The sequence below is a fragment of the Camelus ferus genome, chromosome 29 (genome assembly GCF_009834535.1).
Source record: "Camelus ferus isolate YT-003-E chromosome 29, BCGSAC_Cfer_1.0, whole genome shotgun sequence".
Classification (NCBI taxonomy): Eukaryota; Metazoa; Chordata; class Mammalia; order Artiodactyla; family Camelidae; genus Camelus; species Camelus ferus.
This window is the reverse complement of record NC_045724.1, coordinates 806,539-829,730: the sequence shown is the minus strand read 5'-3', so window position 1 is coordinate 829,730 and position 23,192 is coordinate 806,539. Positions and strand designations below refer to the sequence as shown.

At 51.2% G+C, this 23,192-nt stretch overlaps 2 protein-coding genes and 1 pseudogene across 2 annotated transcripts in view; 1 reads left to right on the top strand and 2 right to left on the bottom strand.

Annotated features, from left to right (window-relative positions):
* Nucleotides 1-444: 444 nt before the first annotated feature.
* On the top strand, nucleotides 445-20,263 carry LOC106729930 (tubulin-specific chaperone E-like). The gene is made up of 12 exons (XM_032470085.1): nucleotides 445-475; nucleotides 10,954-11,056; nucleotides 12,150-12,226; nucleotides 13,383-13,478; nucleotides 13,981-14,045; nucleotides 14,134-14,198; nucleotides 14,516-14,668; nucleotides 15,064-15,217; nucleotides 15,643-16,607; nucleotides 17,015-17,074; nucleotides 19,718-19,878; nucleotides 19,978-20,263. The coding sequence occupies exons 6-9, from the start codon at nucleotides 14,148-14,150 to the stop codon at nucleotides 15,741-15,743; spliced, it is 459 nt and encodes a 152-aa protein (XP_032325976.1). The 5' UTR covers nucleotides 445-475; nucleotides 10,954-11,056; nucleotides 12,150-12,226; nucleotides 13,383-13,478; nucleotides 13,981-14,045; nucleotides 14,134-14,147; the 3' UTR covers nucleotides 15,744-16,607; nucleotides 17,015-17,074; nucleotides 19,718-19,878; nucleotides 19,978-20,263.
* LOC116660494 lies at nucleotides 5,535-7,543 on the bottom strand (annotated as a pseudogene).
* An 834-nt stretch (nucleotides 20,264-21,097) lies between the features above and the next one.
* Nucleotides 21,098-23,192, bottom strand: part of LOC102522922 (UDP-GalNAc:beta-1,3-N-acetylgalactosaminyltransferase 2) — a 47,194-nt gene continuing 45,099 nt past the window's right edge. The window contains 2 exon segments of the mRNA XM_032470086.1: nucleotides 21,098-21,440; nucleotides 23,051-23,100. Of these exon segments, the coding sequence (XP_032325977.1) occupies nucleotides 21,306-21,440; nucleotides 23,051-23,100 (185 nt within the window). The 3' untranslated portion in view covers nucleotides 21,098-21,305.

Here is a 23,192-nt window from a genome sequence, read left to right as displayed (position 1 = left end):
CATAGTAAGTTCACAACACTTTATGGTCAATCCTGTTGCTTATACACTTTTTTTTAGTGTATTACTTTCCCTTTTGAGCTGATTTTGCTTGTTCAGCATACAGACAGTGTTGAAAACCTTCAGAACATTGCTTTATGGCCATTCTTGTTGGATGATAACTTCTTGTTTTAAATTGTTTCAGTTGCTTTTATTTGCTAATATATTTGTAAACGCAGACCTTTTACATTTGTGACAGTCTGACAGCTTATAAAGCAATTCTTTATTTGTATTTCCATTTCTCTCCTCTTCCAGGCACCCAACAGGGGGATCCTTCATTCGTCCAAATAAAGTAAATTTTGGAGTGGACTTTCTCACTGCAATTAAGAACCGCTATGTGTTAGAAGGAGAACCAGAGGAAGAGGAAGAAGAGGAAATTGTGACAATTGGCAATAAACCTGTAGAAACTTGGTTTTGACTCTGTTGTAAAACAGCAAAGGTAAGTGGAACAGACGGTGGTAGAGGTGACTTACACCTTCATCAGGGTTCGGGATAGAAGTTATCTGACTGTACGTCAGTGCCCAGAACTTTGCTCCCAGACTGCTGTGTCTGTTCTGCAGAACAGAGGAATCCGAGGACTTAGGGAAATTAAAATCCTTATTTTAGCACAGAGTGGTTGGACTTTTCCAGACTGGAAAGAGAACATTGATTTGCCGATCGTCAGTATTTACACCGTGCTGCATTGTGTTGACTGATTATTAAGTAGCCAAGGTTGGCATCTGGATGGTGAGGCAGGAATGGAATGGATGTCTCTGTTGCCCTGTGCCCGGCAGCATGCTGACACCACCTCATCTGGAGGAGGCCCCATCTCTGGCCACACACCCTCACCACCGGGGGGCTTCTGAAACACGCAGTCCTGGGTCCCACCCCAGGCCTCCTGAATCAGAGAACCATGGGCTCTTGCTTTTAGGAGGTGCCCCAGATGACTGTAGCCTACTGCAGGCCAGTAAATAATGCATTTTGAAACTGCTGAGTTGGAACATTCTCTGATTCTTGTCAAGCACCTCACTGCCCGTTCCATGCGTTGTGTAACCCAGAGAGAGTGGAAGCTGGTATGTCCACCAGACACTCACGGCTTTGTGAGAACCTCCCGGGTTACTCGGGTTTAGCGATGCTCAGCGCTGTGCTGTGGGCCCCCGACCTGGACGAGGCGGCCTGGTAGCGACCCCTGGTGGCCGCTGTGGAGAGCAGTTGATTTGCCGCTACTTGGCGTGTTTCAGTCTCTAAAGTTCCACTTGACCTGTGGTTCAGTTCACAGTAAATTTCCTTGCTATCTTTTTGTTGCTCTTGTTGTAATTATTATTAAGATTTAACATAAAACAGAGTTTAAGTGCATATTAGGACAGTGTTGAAGAGTAAGTTCATTTTTTTTAATTGAAGTACAATTAGTGTGTCAATTTCTGGTGTACAGCACAGTGTCCTAGTCATGCATATGCATACATATATTCGTTTTCATATTCTTTTTCATTAAAGGTTATTACAAGGTACTGAATATAGCTCCCTGTGCTGTATAGAAGAAACTTTTTTAAAATCTATTTTTATATATAGTGGCTAACATTTATAAATCTCAAACTCCCATATTTATTTATCCCTTCCCACCCCCTTTCCCTGGTAACCATAAGAATGTTTATTATGTCCGCGAGTCTGTTTTCTGTTTTGTAGGTGAGTTCATAGTGTCTTTTTTTTTAGATTCCACATATGAGTAGATACATAGTATTTTTCTTTCTCTTTCTGGGTTAGCTCATTTCTTGATACCTCTGCTTTTTAGTATAGATGACCAGCATTTAAACATAAAACAACTCAAAAAGAATATGAAAAGGAATATATGTATGTATGTGTATGACTGAAACATTATGCTGTATGCCAGAAATCGACACATTGTAAACTGACTCTACTTCAGTGAGAAAGAATGCAAATTTTAAAAAGTACTTTTCACAGTATTTAATATAATTAAAATAAAACCTAATATTATTTTTAAAAACTCAGAATACATCAAGATTTTTTTTAAAAGCAATAACTTGACTGTTACTTACAAACAATATACATTCGTTGTTGAGGATTTAGAAAATATAAATTGAACCAGAGAGAGTCATGACTGTTGCACCCTCGAGAGATAACTAAGGTGAATGGTTTTTGCTGCTGATTTCTAGAACTGTGTGCTTCATGGGGTTAGAGTTCTTTGTTTTTTTCCACTTGAAATGCAAATATTTAAGTATCTTTTTCCCCAAAAGAGTCACTTTTTTTTTTTTTTCTCTCTAGCTGGTTAATGTCTCTGAGAACACCATGGGCTCTGTGAATATTAACAAATTGCAACAGATTTTCCTCCCCTAGTTTATGAACAACCGGTAGCTCGTGGAGTTTTCTGCTGAAGGACTTCCTGCTTGAACATCATCACGGTCAATAATGAGCTAGTGTCCTTCTTGAAAAGAAATACTGGAGTCAGTCAGGCTGGGTCCAGACGTCAGCTAAGCCACCTTCTAGCTCCGACAGCAGTTAGAGCTAGTTCCTTATTGTTTCTGAGCCTCGGTTTCCTCGCTTACAAAGTCGTGCCTAAGCTGAGAGAGCGGTGGGGAATGCTGAAATCCGTTTCTCTTTGGAGGTGGCTGTGGCTCTGGAGTGGTGGCTGTACTGAGCCCCGATCCCTAAGCTTTGCACCAAGGTCTCCGGGCACTGCAGGGGTGCAGCGGGCTGTTGCAGGGGTGCAGCAGGGCACTGCAGGGGTGCAGCGGGCTATTGCAGGGGTGCAGCGGGCTATTGCAGGGGTGCAGCAGGGCACTGAAGGGGTGCAGCGGGGTGTTTTTAATTTTGGATGGAAACTGACGCTTGTTGGACGTGGTGCAAATTGCTAGTTGGAGGTAGTTCATAGTTTCATGATCTTCCTACTACTGTTCCTTTCAGGGTGTGATGTCCCTGCACAGCAGGGCTTTTTGGCAATTCCTGTGCTGAAAGAAGTTTCTCCTGAAAATCACCATGGTGCAGGAAATGGAGGTGGTGGGGCCAGTCTGATTCTAGGGTTTGGGAAGTTGTGCAGTGCTCAACAGACAAGAAGTTGTCAGGACAGAAATCATCGCTAGGTTGTTTGGCCCTGACTGCGTACTAAATGGAACCGTGAGGTGTTCCTTTTGGCCTTGGCACTATGAAAAAATTACTGACCCGTCAAGGGCCCCGTGAACTGAGAAAGTTCGGGAGCCTCTGCTTGGTTCTGATGACCATCACAGCTCCTGTCCTGCCTGGCGATCTCAGTCTTCCCCCAAAGGTTGTCAGTTTTATGTTTATTTTTATAAATATTTATAAAATGATTTACTACATGTCAGGCAGTATTGATGGTTTCGCAGATACAAGCTCACTGTTATCATAGCGTTGAAAACTTGTGGAATATACGTAACACCAGACGTACCTTTTAAGCATTTTCAAGTGTGCAGGTCAGTAGCGTTGGGTACGTCCCCAGTGTGGTGCAGCCATCCCCACCGTCCCTCTCCAGAACCTTCTCATCTTCCCAAACTGAACCGCTGTCAACTTAAACCATCACCTCCGCATCTCTCCTCCCCCAACCTGGCGATCACGGTGCTACTTCTGACCTGTGGGGTTGACGCCCACCTCAGTACCTCCTATAAGTGCAGTCGTTTGTGCTTTTGTGACTGGCTTATATCCCTTAGCATAGTGTCCTCAAGGTTCACAGGTGTTGGAGCGTGTCAGACTTTCCTCCCTTCTTAGGGCCGAGTAAGACTCTGTTGTGTGGATTTACCACGCTTTATGTCTGTTCATTGGTTGGTGGACACTTGGTTTGCTTACATGTGACTGTTGTGAACGGTGCTGCTGGGAACCCAGGTGCACACATGTGGAATCTGAGGCTCAGGGAGATCAGCTCAGCCAGAGGGGAAGGAGGGCTGGAGTCGGGATTGGAACCCAGGCAGCCTGGCTCCAGATGCTGTGTTCTAGACACTCTGCAGCGCTGTAATGCGTGGGCTTTTTTAATGAGTAGGAGACACAGATTCTCTCCACTTCAGAGGTGGCTTCTGGGAGGATCTAAAAAAGCTGAAGACACGCATGCTCTCCAGATGCATCCCTGGAGAGACTTTCCCACGTGAGTCCAGACAGCACCGCTGGGAGTCACCCCTGGGTCACTAGAGGGGTCAAGAAAGGAACCGCCTTTATTCCATGGTGTGAGGTCTGGGGCTGGAGCACGCGTGTCCACCGCGGACGGGGTACCGCTGAGGGGGGACGTCAGCTGCAGGTGCGGCAGGCCCCCGTGCATGGCAGGTTTCAGAGTGTGCGAAAATACCGTGATTGTTGAGGGCCATGAACATAGGGTAGTAAAACTACTAAGAAATGCTGCAGACGAAGTAGACGCCAGCCAGCCGTGGTGGTGCTTCCTGCGGGGTCGGAGGGCGGGTGGGTCAGGGTGGTTGGAGGGGGTGCCGAGGACACCGCTTGTGTTTGTGTGTTCGAGATGCTTGCTGGCTGGCTTTCTCTTTTTCTTTTTTCTCTTTTCTTAGTAATGCTTTATTTCTGAAGTTGAGTGGTGGGTACTGGATTTCTTATTTTTGGCGGCTTCTCCTAATGTCTGAAACTTTAATTTTTTGAAGGGCCGCTGGAGAGCCTGCGTGTTTCTGCATACATGTGAACTATGTGTTTTTCACGCAGTCAGCTGAGCAAGTTGCAAGAAGTGTCTCTGAGGAACTGCGCAGTAAACGGTGCTGGGGTCCGAGGAGGAATTGCCGCCGCCTGCCCTAGTGTCCTTTCCAATGAGAGCTTGTCACTGGGGCCTGACTGGGTGTGACACTTGGGCCAGGCGTCCCTGGTCGCCTCCACAGTGCCCACTCTTCCAACTTCTTCCTCACGGGGACTCACTCTCCCCCGGGTAGTCACCGCCCAGCTAAATGACTGCCTTCCCGGACCCCCTGCTTTCAGGTGAGGCCATGTGACTCGCCCTGGCCAGTGAGATGTCAAGTGGGCGCTTCGAGAGGGACAGACATGGCGGGCGTGTGCCCTGTCCACTGACTTTCCACCCCCTGCCTGGAGCGCAGACGGCGTGTCCAGGGCTCAGCAGACGACCTGTGGGAAGCAAGTTGCCCGGGGAGGGATGGGGGCGCAGGGATGGAGAGGCTGGCATCCTCGATGGTCCCTGGGCTCCTGTCCATGCAGCTGAAAGCGGTTTATTATGGTCCCTCAAAGCAGGCCTTACCTGCACTTTCTCTCTCATCAGCGCGTGTTTTTGGTTTTTGCTCTCTATGTAGTCGTATGCCCACAGCTAAAAATGGAGGTGGTAAGTTTAAAAGAAAAAATTCCCAATACACTTGCCCCATTTTGTAGTCTGGTGGAACACGATTCATTCAAGTGCCTCTTGGCTCTGTGTCCCCTGGGCTGCAGTCCTAAGAAAGCCCAAATAAACACTTTTTTTTTGGCCTCAAAAAAAAAAAAAAAAAAAAAAAAAAAAAAAACCAACCTAGTGGCAAATCAGATAAACTTTTTCTAATTTTATTATTTATTTATTTAGAGCTCTTTTCAGTTTATTGCATGAAGGAGTTACACTAGTGCAAGTTAAAAGCAGACCCCAAATGGTTATATTATACAGGCTGTGAAGTTTTTAAACTTGTGACAAGAGACAGAAAGAAAAATCTACTCATTGCAAGGAAATCTTCACTTAAGCTTCAGTGAGCCAAAGGCACTTAAAACCCATGAACCTTCAGCTGGTCGTCCTTAGCCAGTCCAGCCTCTGCAAGGAACTGCCATATGTTCTTGTGCTGGTCACCCTTCTCCATATTCTGGATGTTCAATTACAGTACCACTGCAGGCAAGTTTCTTCTTAAACGTCTTCACTAGTTTGCTTTTATCGTAATCATCAGCGATCCCTTGGGCAGTGTTAAGGGTCTTCCTGCTGTTTCTCTGTTGAATTCTCATATGGATATAATCTTCAGTGCCAGCAGGAAGCAGATCCTCACCCATACTTACATCAGCGAAGGGATCAAAAGAGTGGAGTTCTGGATGGCGGACATGCAGTACAATTCCTTTTCCTTGGTGGAAACGGCCTGCGGAAGGTGGACGGGGGGATGGGGTGTCAGGGCGGGAGGGGCCTTGCGGGAGAGCCCTCAGCGGTGGCTCAGTGACTGGGGCAAACTTTCTCTGACTTTAAAAGATCGTCTTCCAGTTCCTTAACTTGACCTAGACTCTACGTAATTATGCAAAAGATAGCTTATAATCAGGTTTCTCGAGTGAAGAGAATATTTCTAACTACCTCGACAGTCGCTCCTTTGTGGTGACAGGGACTAGAGGAGAGATGCCGGTCCCTTGGGCCTTGGGGGGGTTCTGTTGGGACCTGTCTGTGAGCAGCCCCCTCCCCACCTTGGCCCCAGATGTACATGTTTCCTCTGCAGGAGAGGCGGCCAAGTCGAGGGTGTTGACGTGGGTGTGGAATCGAGCCTGGTCGGGAGCAGAGTGCCCCACAGCCTTTCTGGCTGCCTCCTCAGTGATGTCAGAAGATTGGGAATTGGGCTGGTTCAAAGCTGATTTCCCACACATCAGGAGCGATCTGGTCAGCAGAGGGCTTTGGGAACTCGGCCGTGTGGCTGGTGGAGTTGTCAGCAGTGTGCTGGTTCAGCCTGTTCTTGCAGGGGAAGAGCGTCCCCCAAGACTTGAAGAAATGGGGTTTCAGGAGATAATCAAGTAGCAGTGGATATTTGCAGACCCAGTGACGAATGTCTCATGCTTCCTGATTGAATTCTTGCCCGAAGTTGAAGTGCTGCCTGTGTATTTAATCTGGTCACCATTTTTGGGCTCATCTCTCTTGGACATCATTGGTTTCGTAGGGACTGAAGTCAGTGCGCGTGCAACCAACCTCAGCCGGTCAGGTCGGGTCTGAGGGCTCAGATCAGAAGCAGCTGCTTCATCAGTTGGCTCTGAACTTCAGGAAGAGCACGTGCCCACTGGCACAAGAACTCCCTGGACTGTGTGCATGTGTGTGTGTGTGGGGGGGGGGGGCGGAAACTGCATTCGCAGCTGCTGGGTGGTTCCGCGTGGATGTCAGGCGGTGGTGGTCCCTGTGATCCGTGCAGACCAGTAGAAATGTGTCTAATTCCAGCCTCCACAGTGGAGGGTGTGAGTGAGTGGACTTAAACCACTTTGAGACCGGATGGCCCCGGGTGAGCAGGGCTAGTGGGCATGTGGGGTCGGTGGACGCCTGGGATGCGGCGAGCGCGCGGGGCTGGGGAGGGGTGCATGAGGCGCTGCGCCCCAGGGACTCCGGGCCCGCTGCTCCGGCCGTCGGGGACCCCAAGAGCGGGCGTGTGCCCAGGTTGCTGGAACAGGAGTGGACCGGCCGGCGCTCGCAGCTCGTTGACCCTCCCCGGACCGGACCTCTAGTGGGAGCCGGTCCACTCGTGGTGGAAGCTCAGGGATTGTAGCCCGAAACCCAGCTGTTCTCTGCCGTCCCCGCCCCTGAACGTCACTCTGCATCAGAGTTCTGTCCCCGGGCTCTGGGCTTATCTCCCGACCCTCCTGCGCCCCGTGTCTTTGAGAGCCTCAGAACCGGTTAAAAACGCAGAAACCGGCGGTAGCTTTCAGGCCCCGTACCCCACCGCCTGGAGCCGCCCAGCTCTGGTTCTGGACGGCTGAGACCCATCCGTTCCTGCGGGTTCTGCCACCTTCCCTCCCTCCTTCCTGCCCACGTGTAGAGCGTTCTAATCTACCGCCTAGCGTCCTCTCCTTTCCAACCAGTTCTGTCCAGTGATGCCGTTTTTATCAAAAGCTACTTTTTCCGTGTTTTATGTGCAAAGACCCCCTGCTGCATTATGGGGTGTAAGAAAATGAGTTTGGAACTGAAGCTGATTTGGGTTTAAGTTCACACTTGTTGATCTGCACAGAGGGCCTGGGACGGGGTTCTTGCTGACATCATTGGGTCGCAGTTCACTCACTCCCTCCCTGGCCACTTCCCCTCAGTCTGTCTTGCAGAGGTGGGAGCGCCCAGCCCAGACCTCCGACCCTGTCTCCTCTGTTCACACTCACTCCCAGGGAGACACATGCTGCCTGCAGATGCTGGGCTCCTGCGCTCTGGCCTCTGGCCCAGACCCGTCCCCTCCCAGGCTTTTCTCCCTGCCGTGTACCTGAGACCTCTGTTTGGGTGTCATCTCGAATTTAACACACCAGAACGTTAAGTCCCCGTAGCCCTGCTCGTCTGTGGTCTTACCTGTCTCAGTAAAGGGCACCTCCCGTGGCCCAGGCCAGGGACTGTTCAGGTAACTTAACCCTTCTGTTTTCCCCACATCTCCCATCTAAATCCATCTGCAAGCACCCCCAGCCCCGCTTCCTTATCGAGAGACGCAGCCCAGCACTTCTCCTGCCCGCTAGCACCGCGGTCTGGCCCCAGCCCCTCCCGGCCCCTTTCTGCTCTCTCTCTGACCCTGCAGCCTGCTCCCCGACAAGCCACAGAGCCTCCTTCTGAGGGCCTCGGTCAGCGCCCACCCTAGGTCCTGTCTCAGGCAGGGACTAACACGGGCAGTGTGGGTCCTCCAAGGCCATCTGTGGCCTGGCCCAGCCTCTGGGGCCTCATCTTCAGCACCCCAGGCACCCTGAGTCTGCCATCCCTGCTGCAGCCAAGCCGTCATGACCTCAGGGCCTTTGTGCTGTCCTTCCCTCTGCCTGGATGCTCTTCTCCATGGTGGCAGCCCCTCATGCCCTCTAGTTCTTTGCTCTGATGTCGCCTCATGGAAAAGGTGGTTCTCTGTGCCCCCTAGGCTGCAGGCCCTGCCTTCTTGCTCCGAGAACAGGTCTGTGTCTGGCGCACTTGGGGTGCATGTGTTCATGTAGTTATTTGCGGAATCGGTGCATGAGTGGAGCAGTTCCCACACACATCAGAGGAGGGTGGAGACTCTCTCTCAGCCCCGTCCTGCCCCAGGCTTCTCTCTGCCTGGAGTTCTGCCAGGCTCAGCCCCTCCTTGATGCCACTGCCATGTCTTCCCCATCACATCAGCTCAGGCGCCTTTCTCTGTCCTGCTGGTCTCCTTCTCTGCAGTCCTGTGCCAGGGACACTGATGTCACTAAGCTCACTCAGGCCATGGGAGACCCTGATTCCAAGCCATCCTGAGCACGTTCCAACGTTTGTCCAGGTCACCCCGTTGTCCTCCGGAGGCGCACTCAGCATGTGGGGATCCGTGCGGGGCAGAGCCCCCCAGTGCCCAGAGGTAGAACAGTGTGTGTCCATGTGGGACCACGGCCTGCGCGGCACCTTCTGTGCTGAGTACGTCAGCGCCCCCAGCACTGTCTCTGCCCTCTCTCTGGTTTAGTGTTAGGATGTTTGGTTCTTACTCATTGGATTGTCGATGTCTGTCCCAAGTTTGCAGCACGTGACAATGAACTTTATAGTTTCTGGGTGAACAGCTGGATGATTTAAAGGGGATGGATGACTTAACATATGTGCTCGGGGAAGAATTTCAAGCAGAGTAGAGGGTAGAAAATGAAAAGTTAAAAATTCCATGTTCTAGAACTAAGAGGTAACCAGTATTACGTCTTTTATGAATCTCTGTGTGTCACTGTTTCTTAACATGTGCATTTAGATATTAGAAGCATAGATTTGTCAAAAAATCTGTCATCATGGGATGAAGCCGTAGCAATCGCTGACCAGCTCAGATGCCTGGAAGTTCTTAATTTCAGGTATGAGCTCGCAGTGGCCTGATTGTCACCTCAGATAAAAATCCTGGTCTCTCCTGCTCCCTCATGGCATCTCTGTAGGGATGAGGTGGGGCGTGGGGGCGGGAGGAGGGGAGCGGCTTAGTTGAAGGTAAGTTTAACTTATTCTTTGTTACGGTTTTTCAAGTGGTCCCACAAGGTGATTAATAGGGAGTGTGCTTTACTTTTGATCAGGGAGGTGGGGAGGTTGACATATTGAACTGGAAGGTCTTCCTGGTTCTTATAAGCCTGACCTTAAAAGATGGACCACGCGGGGACCTGGGGAGGAGAGCTGCTCCATCCTGCAGCTTCTGGCAGGTACCTGGTTTAGGGGTGAGAGTCTCACCAGCGGCTGCTGAATTTGGCTCTGGTGAGGATTTTCATGGAGCTCTGGGTTTCACTGAGGTCATAGTGTTCCCAGCCTTCTCGAACATCTGGTTAGCTTTGATCTCAGACCCTCACTTTGCAGGGGCTGCGCCAGGTTTCCCCTTCTGCACCTGAGCCACCTCTGACACATACCGGGGAGTTGGCAACAGCTCAGGCACATCCAGGGAGCAGGTGGGCGGGCCTGAAGGAGCCCCGCGTCCAAACAGCCAAGTGTGCTTGGGCCCGTGGTGCCGCCTCCTGCGGGGCTAAGGGCTCGGGTGCTTCAGTGGCGTCTTCTTTCAAAATGACTGTCAAGCTGCGAGCGCCTTCTGAGGTTAGGACTTGGGAGAGCACCTCCAGGGCAGTGGTTTATCTCGTCTGTCCTGATGGCAGAAGGGCGGACCCTGCTCAGAAGCCAAATTCCAGCCCCCGGTCCAGCACAGCAGTCAGACTGCTGAGGGCAGGGCTTCCCATCACAGCGTCCCGCCCGTGGCTCATCAGGCCTGGTGACCTGGCAGGGGATGCTGGAGCTGCCCCAACCCCGTGCACTCACGCCAGGCGTCAGAAAGTTGTATATTGTTAATGTCAAAAATTAAGTAGTCTTCAGGGGAGGGTCAGCTCAGGGGCAGAGCACGTGCTCAGCATGCATGAGGGCCTGGGTTCAGTCCCCAGGCCCTCCATTCAATCAGTTGATGAGTCAGTCAGTCTAATGACCTCGGCCCCCAAAACAAACAAGAAGTTAGATAGTCCTGACTAACTTTGTTTTTGATTTAATTGCATTTGAAAGTTGAGACAAACCAAGCTCTGCATAGTAAACTGCAGACTCTCGGTGACTGTGTGAGTTGGGCCCCCCTACGGCAATGAGCACTTTGTGTCTCTTCTTCCACACAGTGAAAATAAACTGACATTTCCCTCTGGCTCACCAACTCCATCCAGAACGTTCTCTGCACTGAAGGAGTTGGTCCTGAACCGGACGGGGATAACCTGGGCTCAGGTAACCGTATTTCTTTGCTTTATTAGCCAGTAATGGGCGGTTTCAGGTTCTTGGTTTACCAGGGGATTGAAGCACAGTGGTGACTTTGTTTTAACCACCTCATTATCCAGATAACAGGGCTCTGCAGTCTGCTTTCCAGGAAGGAGGCAGCAAGTCCTGGTGGTTGTGGGTGGAGCCTGGGGCTCCTCGGGCAGTTCTATGTCTTCCAAGCCTCTCGTTCCACCATGTCTACAGCAGACGTGTGCCAGAAGCTTCTGGCCGCCCCGCTCCCCGCCAGGGTCCCTAGGGTGAGGCCGAGCCCAGGCTGGGCCCTGCCGCCTGCTCTCGCTCGCAGTCCACCCGGGAAGGCACCACTTGTGGTTGGTGTTCAGCCCGGTCCCAAGTGGATGTGAGTGCCCCTGCCTGGCAGCCTCCAGGCCTCGGAGCCGGAATTGCCGTGTTCTGTCGGGGTAACTGACCTCACACCCCAGGACATCCCAGTTTCCAGCCAAGTGCAGACAGGTCTGTCCCAGCAGTCATCCATCTGGGACTTGCTGCTGCGGCTGCCTGATTTCCTTACGGCTCCTTCCTCAAGAGCTCCTCCCTCCCCGGACAGGAGGAGCCCCTGGAAACTCGGGCAGTGGAGATGCCAGTTATGGTCAAGTGAGAACATTGGACTCGTTGAGAAATCTTGTCCTGTTAGTAATATTCTCCATAAAACCAGACTGGCACTGAGGATTGAGGAGGGGGTTTAGCATCAATTTCCTTCCTTTGGTTCAACAGACTACATCCAATAATAAGAAGCTGCTACGCCACCACCTCCAGTGCCACTTTGTCCAAGTCGGGATTCACCTGAGCGTGGGCTGATTCCTGCCTCGGGGCGTTCTGAGTGCACAGGGTACATGCTCCCGTGTCACTAAAGCCCAGCCCTGGAAGTTGTTCATTCTGTCACCTGTCCACCAGCACCACTGGCCCCGAGGTTCTGCAACAAAACGGCCAGAGGGACTTCATTTCTAAAACAGAGACTGAACTGAGCTCGCATGGAGAGTCTAGAAATACACACACAGAGAAAAGAGCAGTGAGGCCGCTTCACCCTGACTTGTTTTCCCCCCAGGTGCTCCGCTGTGCCTCTGGGTGGCCAGTCCTGGAGAAACTGTACCTTGAGTCCAACAGTATTGTCATTTCAGAAAGGTAACCAGGGTTTATGTCGATGCATCTGTCACCCTTCAGTCCTTCTGAATAAATAAATGGTCTCATCATACCTCAGTAAATTTTAGAAGGATTTGCAAATAAGAATTAGAAAAATACTCATTACGTTTTTCCTTCGCAAATCAGAACGTCAACTCAAACTTCACTAAGAGGTACTAATTAAGGAAACCCCATCAGAGCGAAAGCCTTGAATTAAATGTTTTTGAGGACATGAATCTTATCAGTTTTACATAAATATGTTTAACTTCTATTTCTAAATGGAAGTTCTGTAGGAAATGCTACAAGGATTAAATGATGGAGTTTAAATTAGCGTTGTCTCCGTATCCGCAGTTAACCACATAGCCAGCCGCAGATGGAAAAATATTTTGGGGGAAAATTCCAGAAAGTTCCAAAAGTAAAACTTGAATTTGTGGTGCACTGGCACCACTCACGGAGCATTTACGTTGCATCGGGTATTGTCAGTGCTCTGGAGATGACCTAAAGTCATCCACACACAGGGGATGTGTGGAGGTTGAATGCAAATACCGTGTCATTTTATGTTAAGGGACTGGAGTATCCTCAGAATTTGGTGTCCGCAAGGGTCCAGGAACCAATCCCCCATGGATACTGAGGGACGACTTTATATATAAAAAGCCTGTTTGGTAAATTAAATATGTTGTTGCCTCATCTTCCTCTTTGATTGGTATCATTAAATTACTAAGTAAAATAAATGTGGACAAATTTACATGTTCTCAAAGGATTCAAAATAATTAAATTTTACTGTTCAGAGTGATTTTATGTACTATACAGGCAAATGCAGGTTTTTAAAAATTTTAATTTTGAGGTAATTTTAGATTCTCATGCAGTTATGAGAAGTGATACCCAGAGATCACGTGTACCTGTTACCATGTGCCCCGCTGGTAACATCCTGCAGAGGTGTGGTCCAGTGTCACGGCCCGGACCTGAGACTGGTCCATTCGAGTACGGAACACGCCCTTCACCACCAGCACCCTGTCCGCTGCCCTTTTAGAGGCGAATCACACACCTGCCTCCCACCCCCAGCCCCTCCTTAACACGAAGTGGCAGGTATTTTAAGGCTGTATCTTTGACCACAGTAAAGAGATTAAATTTATGTTGAAAAATGTTGTTTTCCATACAGGCCCGTGGGTGTTCTGCAGACCGTCAAGTTACTAGACCTTTCCTCTAATCAATTAATTGATGAAAACCAGCTGTTTCTAATAGCACATCTGCCCAGGTAATCTAAGATGCCTGTTCCCGTAGTGTTTAGTAACATTTTAGTGAGTGGATCATATGCTGTATGTACTTCCTGAGTGGAAATATGATGGTGGTGGAATTCCCAACCTGAGTCATTCCATTGGGGAGGTTTTTAGTTGAATTCATTTGGATAATTGACTTGTGAACTGTGTCTCTGTACTGGATAACTGAAAAATTTGGCCCTGGGGCTAAAATTAAGTCTGCCTTCGTTAAGCTTTGGGAAGCGAGACTGTGTCTCTTTCCTCCCTGAGACCCATTTAGCACCTGGCGCAGCAGGAGACACAGGAACTGTTTGATGATCACGGAATCATCAGGAAGTGGCAGAGTCCATGCCCCATGCGGGACTTCCTGGTTTCTAAGCATTTCACATGGGACGAAAGCCTGGGGTGTAGGAAGAAACTTGCCAAGCCAGTCTGAATGATAGATAGCCCATAGTGTTTTACCTTGTTCTGTGTAATCAGATTTGACCTTTTAAATTTCAGATTAGAGCAGCTCATCCTTTCTGACATTGGGATTTCTTCCATACATTTTCCGGATGCTGGAATTGGTACATGAGATGATTAAGTAACCCCGACCTGCCCCGTGCTTGAGCTTGCTTCCCCGTCCACTGTGTGACTGAGTCCTCCTTTTTCTAGGGTGCAAGACGTCCATGTTCCCGTCCTTGCAGTACCTCGTTCTAAATGACAATCAGATGTCACACGTAAGGGCTCCTTCAGAATGACCAGACCTGGTTGTCCACTCTCATGGGGGTTTGTAAGCTCCTTCTATTCAAGAGTATTTTAAATTGAAAGAGAGATGCTTCCTCAGGGTGAAACTCCTCATACAAACCCCAGAATATTAGCTCGCATGTATGCAGCCCGTCGGTCGCTTTCACGGCTCCCCGGAGCGCTGGCTGCAGGAGACGTCCTGGGCTCCCGGGCAGCATGGGCCTGGGCGTTGCTGTCGCTGGTCCAGATAATCTGGAAAAACAGCCTGAAACGTGTTTCTTTCCGTGTGTCCTCTCTGGCCGGGTGGCAGTGGTCAGTTATCAGGGAGCTGGACAAGTTGTCGAGCCTGCACGCCCTGTCATGCACCAGGAACCCCCTGACCGAGGGCGGCAGAGACCCGCAGACCACCCGCCAGCTCATCATCGCCAGGGTCGGTCAGCTCCGAACCCTCAACAAGTGCGCGGTGAGTGGGACGGGCGGGCCCGCAGGAGGGGGAGGCAGGCTGCGTGGGGCCCAGGGAGTCGTAGAGCTGGCCTGTCCTTGTCGCCATAGTTCTTTGTGGCTCCTCGAACGGCTGCCCCGCTCCCTCGGACTGCAGGGCGCACCGTCCCTCTGGACTGCTGTGTGAGGCGGGGCAGGGTACTGGTTCCTCCTCGGTGGCCGGCCTTGGCCGAGACCTGCGCCCGGGGCAGGGACCTGTGTGAAGGCGGGTGCACCCCTAAACCCATCTTCTCTTTTGAATAAACTCCTGTATTCTGTTAGTTAGAAAGGATGTCGCCCTGTCTCTCTGGTGTGGCTCCCCTCCGCGTGGCGGGGCCGGGGTGGGGACAGTGTCACAGCCCCGCTTCCTGCGCGCAGGTTGAGCCAGAGGAGAGGCACGGGGCAGAGCTCCACTACTGGAAAGCATTCGGGACTGAGTGGAAGGCGGCTGGCGGCCACCAGGACCCAGACCGGCACCTGCCGAGCGCGGACTTCCTGGCCCCTCACCCCAGATACCAGCTCCTCTGCCACAGTGAGTCCTCGTCACCGTCGCCAGGGCCCTGGCCGCGCGGCTTCCTCAGGCGCCCCAGCGGGTCCCCGCGTTGTCGCTTCTCTGGGGGGTGGGGGGTGTTTCTCGCTCGTCTCAGTGGGCGAGAGACCCCTTCCTGGGCTCCGCAGCCCGTTGGGAGCGGGGACTTAATGAGGCAGTGGCCTTGAGGAAAGATGATCAGCAGCCTCCCCGGCGGGGGAGCTGGGAGCCCCGGGGCGCCTGACAGGGAGAGCCTGGCACCCAGAGGTGGGGGGAAGCGGCTCTGAGCAGGCCTGCCGCGTCCCAGGAAGTGGGGACCACTGGTCAGGAGGGGCAGGGGTTCTCCCGCGACCCCCACCCTGGGGGGTTTGGACATGAAGAGCACTGAAGGTGTAACCGAGGCTCTGATGTTTCTTTGTGCCCCCCAGGTAATTTTACTGTTCCTGAAAGTCAAGTGCTGTCCTGGCGCCCGTGTGCCCAGTGCCCGCGCCTCCTCTCTGTCCCTGGTGGACTCGCCATTTTGTTTTGACTTCATTATATTCCGAATTTCCCTTGTATGTGATTTTCTTTTTTATTTATCTCCTAATGTGAGAGGCTCCCATGTAAACGCGTCTGGCTGGAGCGTTATCTTTGAGAAAGAAAAGCTGCCTGTGGGAAGCGCTTTCCAGTGGGGCCCTGAGGCTCCTGGTCTCAGTCACTGCAGGTGACTTCTGTCACTGCTGGTGGGGAAGGGAGCTCCTAAATAAAGCAGCTCAGCAGGTAGGGCCCAGGGTCTCCCTGCTCAGGACAGAGCAGATGCAGGTGCAATTACACCCAAGTCACCCAGGGCCCAGCCCTGGCTGGAGCAGAAGGCACGGCTTTCCTGTGCGGATGGCTGCACCCGGGGAAGGTGTCCCATGACCCGGGGAGAGAGGGAGCCGTTACCAAAGGTGAAACTGAGAATCGCAGTTTGAAGTATTTGGAGGTGCAGCTGGTGGGCGCTATCCCTCGGACGGGGGACACAGGTGCTGAGGAGGACTCCATGCTCGGAGGCGGCTGCTGTCCATCCCTCCAAAAATAAACGAAGTAACTGAGTGAAAGGGAGCAAGCAGGTCCCAGGTTAGCGTCCCCGCTGCCGCTGGTCCATCCAGGAAAGGAGAAGGCTGTGCTGACACCTACCTGCGTGCTTCTCTCCTCGCAGTGGGCTTTGGGTTTATTTCATCCTTTTGTCTCTTCCACAGAATATGGTGCACCTGAGGATGCGGAACTCAAAATGCAACAGCCATTTCAGCTCAAAAACCAGCTACGAAATAAGAACCTCACATTCACAGCCTATTAGCACCAAGTCCCGAGGGGCTGAGCCACACGGATGACCTGGGGGTGGCTTGTTTCTCTTCAGGACGCCCTGAAATGAGTACTTCAGTTTTTACACAAATGATGGATTCTCAAATATGTCTACGTTCTTTGGTTCAACATTTTAGCAAGTTTCCATGCTTGTAGCTCACTGACTAGTGTGATAAATGCGGGAACTAGCCAAGCAGGGAACTGAGCTGTGATTTGGAAATGTGAGTGTACTTGCGCTTGAAAACCTGGATGAATTGTCCGGAAGGCAGTAGTAAAGGGAGAGGGGGAAGCGGCAGAATGTCGGCCCGGCCGCGGTGGTGCTGGTGGCGGTGACTCAGCGAAGCCCGAAGAGAAGGCACATTCAGTGCCAGGCCTCCCACCTGTCCTGGGCGCCGAGCCTGGCTGCCCCTAGTCCCTGTGTGTAACTTAATCCTTACAGCACAGGGCTCATTCAGTCTCTTCTTTTTTTCTTTCGAGCCCTGAAGATAAAATGTCCTAATGAACTTGATCAGGAAGTCATAGAGAAGCCCCTGCCAGGTAAGGAGGAGTCTGCTGCCCCTCTGTGTGCTTCAGAACTGCGTGCGCGTTGGCAGGAGGGAAACTGCGTCGTGTGTAAACGTGGACTTAGGCAGCTTACGGCTTTTCGCTAGTCTCTCACGTCCTAAAATACAGTCGATTGTGCTACCGTCACTCCCCCTGAAAGCTCAGGTCCCCCATAAATTTTCAGCTTGTCTGGGAAACAGCTGTGTTAGGATCGGAAGCCCCGGGTGGCCCCCTGCGTGCGCCCGGCCCTGGGTTCCAGGCCTCTGTGCGCCCCTGGCTGTCTAGTTCCCACGTTGTTGCTCTGGGGGTTTCTCAGCCAGGGAGATGGGCGCCCTGGGCTCGAGGTCTGTCTGGCTCTCCCTTCATGAAACAGGAGGCAGCCCCAGGGCGCTGCATTGTGAGGGGGTGGGCGTATGTGGCTCGGCATGATGCCTGCTCCTCGCCAGTCAAGGGCCCTGCACAGACAGCTCCTGGGCGCTGTCTTCTTATGGAAGCACTGAGCTGGTTTTCCAGGAAAAAAACAACTTCAGAACTTTACATCTTGATGCTACTTGAACTGAATTCATTTTATTTGGAAAATAAATACTTTTATGTCAACAAATTAGTTCAATATAATTTACCCTAAATGTGGACTGAAAAGAAAAATTACAGTCTGAATCTTTAGTACACCATGAATCTCAAGATTAAAATTGATTCACAGTTAAATACAAAAATATAAACAGCTGAAGTTTAGCATAGCAAGGATTTGAAGAAGAAATAAGATGCCTATCACACCGTAAACGACTCAGGTGAAATACCTTTCTGTTTGCCTGTCTGTGCCGTGAATGCACATTGATTTTTAAATTCATTTTATCATGTAACACAAGCTTATCACAGTCCTGCTTGTGGAAGGTTTGGGTTGTGCCCATGATTGACAGCATCGTTCAGTACCAGTTACCAGCATTACTCCGTTTTACTTACTAGCAATCCAGTTGCTATTCCTCTGATGTGGAATTTGCTGCTGTTGCATAATGACAAATCAAAATTAGCAGTTCCCCTTTCGTTACTTTGTTTCAAACTTGACTGTCAGGAAAGGCAGCCCTGGGGCCGGGCAGGTAAGAGGGACCCGAGCCTCCTGTGTGGGTGGCTGGCTGTGGACATCTCTGCACCTGTCCTCCCCTCCAGACACTGCTGGGGAAGGTTCTCATTAGATCTGTCAGGCTTTCCTTTCTGGGGCCACTCTGGGAAGGCCCTGAGCCCCCGGGCAGGGACTGTGGCCAGTGGTGAGGGGACACGGCCCTGGCTGACAGTGACAGTGGGCATCCCTCCCCGCCTGCCCTGTGCATCTGACCGCAGCAGGTGCTTCTGAGAGTCAGTCACCCGTGGGCGCGCCTGAGCTTGTCACCTCCAGGTTGAACTGGCAGGTTAGCGTTCCCACAGAACTTCCATGTAACAGCTACGCTTCACCTTCAGAGCCCGAGTCCTGTGTACTGCAGATGTTCTTATTGTCATTCTGAGGGCATGTGCTGTAACATACCGAACCACGAACATAACAAACCTTTACAAAGTGATAAATGTAAAATCCTGCAACATCATTTTTTTGCTCGTCAGATTAGCAAAAACAAGACAGTCATGTGAGGCTGGCATGAAATCCACTATCCCCTTTCTGTAAAGTCACATGGGAACTGGTATAAACAGTTTGAAATACATACACACTGTGACCAAAATGCCTCGCAGCACTTGTAGTAAAAAAATAAACACAATCTAAATATTTACCTGTGGTAGGATGGCTGCGTCAGTTCTGGGAGAGCCAATCCTCGTCCCAGGATGAGGAGAGCTGGTCCCTGACAGCTTCTGAAAGGGCAGGACTGCCTGTCACGTGTCACACAGCAGAGCAAGTGAGGTTAACTGCCATGACTTGTGTCTCTGTCGTCACTTAATACACACACAGAAACAGGCCAGTTTTATTCTAAAATAAAGGTAACATTTATTATCACAAGTTGCATAAAAACACAGAGGTTTTAGAAAAATCATTTTTGATAGAAAAATACGTGAATACATGTGACATTTGTAGGAACACCACACTACTGCTGTACCTCCAGCTAAAGCTTCAAAGACACTACATTTCTCTTGAAGTATCCAGTATTTACAACTATCTTTGGAAAGAAGTTCATAGCATCCTCTGAACAAACCAAAGCGCCACTCGTTAGGTGCCGCTCTTGTGCCTGGGGTCACCTGCCATGTGCGGAGCGCACTCACTATGATGGTGACAGACGGTGGCACTGGAGGGGGATGTGGGTCATCAGTCCACCCTTCACGCGGAGACGAGGGCCAGAGACTGAGACGTCCTCTCAGTAACTCACAAGTCAGAAGTCACAGAGACTTAATGACTTCACTCACATTTACCCCTCTGTGCTGCGAAGGGGATTTCTGGTTTATCCAGATTGAGGAGCTAGTAACCACCACTGAAAGGGTGTGAAAATGCAGTGTCCAAGGGCACTTAGGTCAAATGTCGGCTCTACCTCCCACCGAGTGGTGTGAAACCAAGATCTGTGAAACGAACTGACAGCTGTGGTGACAACTGCAGCCTTGTCACGTGAGCCAGATTGACAGGGAGCTGTCACTTGAGAGAACTGATGGGTTTCTTTTCCTTGACAGAATCCATGACCATCCAGAAGGTGAAAGGCTTCCTGTTATGTCTTCTCAAGGTCCCCGTGGCACAGCTGCTCCTGTCCTATGAAAGTCCCAAAGTTGCCCAGCAGAACATGAAGTCAGTGAGTCCCCGGCGTGCTGTGCTGTTGAACGCCACCTCTGCCCAGGTGCTTTAAGTGGAACCACACGTCTGTGCTCAGAGGGGAGGGCACGGAACAGGCTGGGTCACATCTGTCTTAATCACCACCTGTCTGTTCTAATTTTAGATGCCGGGCAGGGAGATTGAACTAGAAAATGACCAACAGTCATTACAGTTTTATACTGTGGAAAACGGAGACTGTCTGTTAGTGCGATGGTAACAGCCAGCTGATGAACCTCAGAGGTTAGGCCGTTCATGGTGGCTGGGTTCCTGGGAAATGAACGGCTTATGAGCCGTGCTGTCAGAGGCTTTATGGCTTGCCCTGAGTAGAGAACAGCTCTTGTCTTTAGAGGGAAGAGACCATTTCTAGGCTTGTACGTAACAGCAGTAATAAAGACTCTGCCCCACTATGATTTTCTGATTTTATTTCGTATTTATTTTATAGTTCATGACTGTTTCATGATGTGAAGATTTAAATACTAAATAGAACCTCTCTAGTCTAATGTCTAAGAGCAGTTTTAATGGAATCCTCTATTGACGTGACAGGTGTAAAAGTCGCGCAGTGACTGGGTGGTGGTCTGGGCAACATCCCTTCAGCGCCAGGAGGCGCAGCCCCCGTGCTGCAGGAGCGCTGGACCTCCCTCAGTGCCGCTGTTCCCAGCGCCGACAGGCTGCACGTCCTGCTTTTCCCCAGTTACACCTAAGCTGGTTCTACAGAATGTGCCCAGCCCTGACGGACCATCACTGAGAACAGGTAAACAGTAGGCAACGCTGGAAGGAAGCAAAACTAATTCTTTCAGCTGAGAAACAGCCTTTCCTGCGGCACTAAAACCCCGCGAGGTACTGGATTTTACTTACGACATGTGAGCATTTTCTTTGCTGGGAGCAGTAAACTGATCTTGGGGAAACTTGGGTGCTATTCATCCACTTCCTAAATGAACTTTAAAACTTCACCAGGCCCAGAACTGAGAGTTACACTGGCTCCTTCTCAAGCTGCCCACTTCATTCAGAGCCACAAAATCTGTCATGACTTCCAGAAACCCCAAACTTTGGTGTAAGTGACACAGATCATAGAGCATTTCTGTGAGTTCTTTTTGGCTCTTAATTATTCTAAGTATGCTCTACAGAGCTAGTCTGCAATCCAGGTGGAAAGTCAAACTTCAAGTTACTAAAGATTTCTGAATCAAGCTGAGTTTTAACCAAAAATGACAGGCAATAAATTACTAACTAGAAATGATACACTGGGGTTTAGAAATATTATCTTTTTATAAACAATTTGGCATTTTTTCAAAGTGTGTTCCAATATGTAAGTAACATTTTTCTTATGCTACAGTATTCGTTTATTTTTAAAAAGGAACTTTTGTGCAAATGTTAGGAAGTACCACGCTGGGTTCAGCAAAGTGCCAGCAGAACCGTCCTGAAAGACCAAACCTCAGCTGGAGAGCGCGGGCGCCCTCACCTGGCTGCGCACTGGCAGGGGTCCCTGCCCGACTCCTTCAGCTCCCACAGCGCGGCCAGCTCCCACAGAGAGTACTGCGGGGACGACAGCATCCCCGGCTCGCATGTCTTCTCGCACAGCCACAGGCTGTCCTGGTGAGAAACAGCAGGCTGACCTGGGTGCTGCAGGGCCCCGCTGTAGACAGAATAGCGCATCCCAGCCGCCCCATGGCCCAAGGGAGATGGGGTCACTGCAGAGACGGCCTGGGGTGTGGTAGGAGCTCGCCCAAGGAGTCCAGTGAAGAGGACGCTTGGAAACCACAAATGGAGTCTCACATTTGCTGTTGAAGGCGGCCAAGCCGTGGTGTGAGAGCAGCTGTTCGGAGGGAGTGCTCACGGTGCTGCCCCAGGAGTCCCGTGAGCTGGGGAGTTTCCTTTGTACAAATGAGAAACTGAACTAAGACGACACTTGCTCAGGGTCACAGTGACGTTAAGCTGGTAAACTGAGCCAAGGAAGGACCATACCAGGCTTGCTGGACGCCTGGGCCTGCATCCTCCCAGCCAGCCGACCTCCCACTCCACGGCCTACAGGACGGCAGCGCACAGATCCATCGGGAACACAAAAATGGAGGCTGTCGTAAAACAGGCCCTTCTAAAGTGTGACTGACCTGGGGAGGGAGGAGAGGGACTGGAGACGGTGCGGCCTTGGGGTTGGCTGTGCCCTGAAGATGCCGCGGTGCTGAGAAGGCCACGCCAGGGACCTGACCACCGCTGCCTCCTGGGAACTGTGCTCCCGCAGCCGAGCCACTCCACAAGGACTAAAAACAAAGCTGTGCAGAGGAGGCTGGTCTGTCTCTCAGCCCTGACCCCGGCTGGGTGGGTGTCTGGGCCCCTGGAACCACGGCCCGCACACACTGTGGGCCTGCAGCGGGAGGCGCATCCTGTAGCCCCAGGAGTCCCAAGCAGAAATGCAAAGACTGTGACACCCTTAGGAGTGCAGCACCCAAAGTGGCAGTCCTCTAAGGCCTGCACCCTGAGTACAGAGCTCAGCTTCCAGGAACAGGAGGTGACAGTATAAAGTCTCAACACACTAGGAAATGAGCTCGGTGAGCAGCGGTCTGCAGGGACGGCTTTGCACCGACCCGCAGCCGTCAGAGCCATCAGACCTGGAGTGATGGCGCTCATCGGGAAGGGCCAGGGAGGGGCCTGGAGCAGGAGCGCTAACCCAGGTTCGCTGCTGCTCCCCGCCCGAAGCTGCAGTTGGAGCTCGAGAATCAGCAGAAACTTCTCAGGCGGAGGCCAGCCCTGTGCTTGCCACCTTCCCAAGGGTCCACCTCTGGTCTCTGCACGTTCCTCTTTTCCCTGGCTCAGTTACCAGTGTATTTTAAGACAACTCACAGTATGTTATCCAAGTGTTTTATCTACATCAGTCGGAAGAGCTGAAGGGCTCCTGGACCCTCTCACTGCTGGAATCTAAAGTAAGCTGATTCTTTACATTTTAAAGCTGCAAAGAATTTCTGATGAAATCTAAAAAACCGAATTCTCCTTTGTGGGTAGGAAACTTTCCATTCAAAGCATTTCCTTTAGTTTTAAACTCAGAAAAATGCTACATGAGACCGAGGAGGCTCACTGTGAAGCCAACCGAGAGCCCAGTTCTGATGCCAGCAGCTCTTTCCTGCCCGGTTCCCGCCCAGGCTCTGATGGAAACCTGGCTGCCTGAACTCCCTGGAGCCCGAGCCCAGCCCCGCGCAGACTGTGCTCACCTGGTACCGTTTAGGTCCGATGGCCGCCATCCAGATGCCCATGCTCATGTCTTCACCCTACACGTGCCTGTCAGATTTAAGATGCGAAGAATGTCAATGTGGTTTCATCTGGAAGGGCAGTGCCACACCCATCCCATAAGTA

Bases quoted from the DNA above. Each gene is read 5' to 3' on its own strand.
- LOC106729930 (XM_032470085.1), top strand. From the start codon at position 14,148: ATGTTCCCGTCCTTGCAGTACCTCGTTCTAAATGACAATCAGATGTCA. The intron at 14,199-14,515 runs GTAAGGGCTCCT...GCCGGGTGGCAG, and splicing joins ATGACAATCAGATGTCACAC to TGGTCAGTTATCAGGGAGCT. The intron at 14,669-15,063 runs GTGAGTGGGACG...TCCTGCGCGCAG, and splicing joins GAACCCTCAACAAGTGCGCG to GTTGAGCCAGAGGAGAGGCA.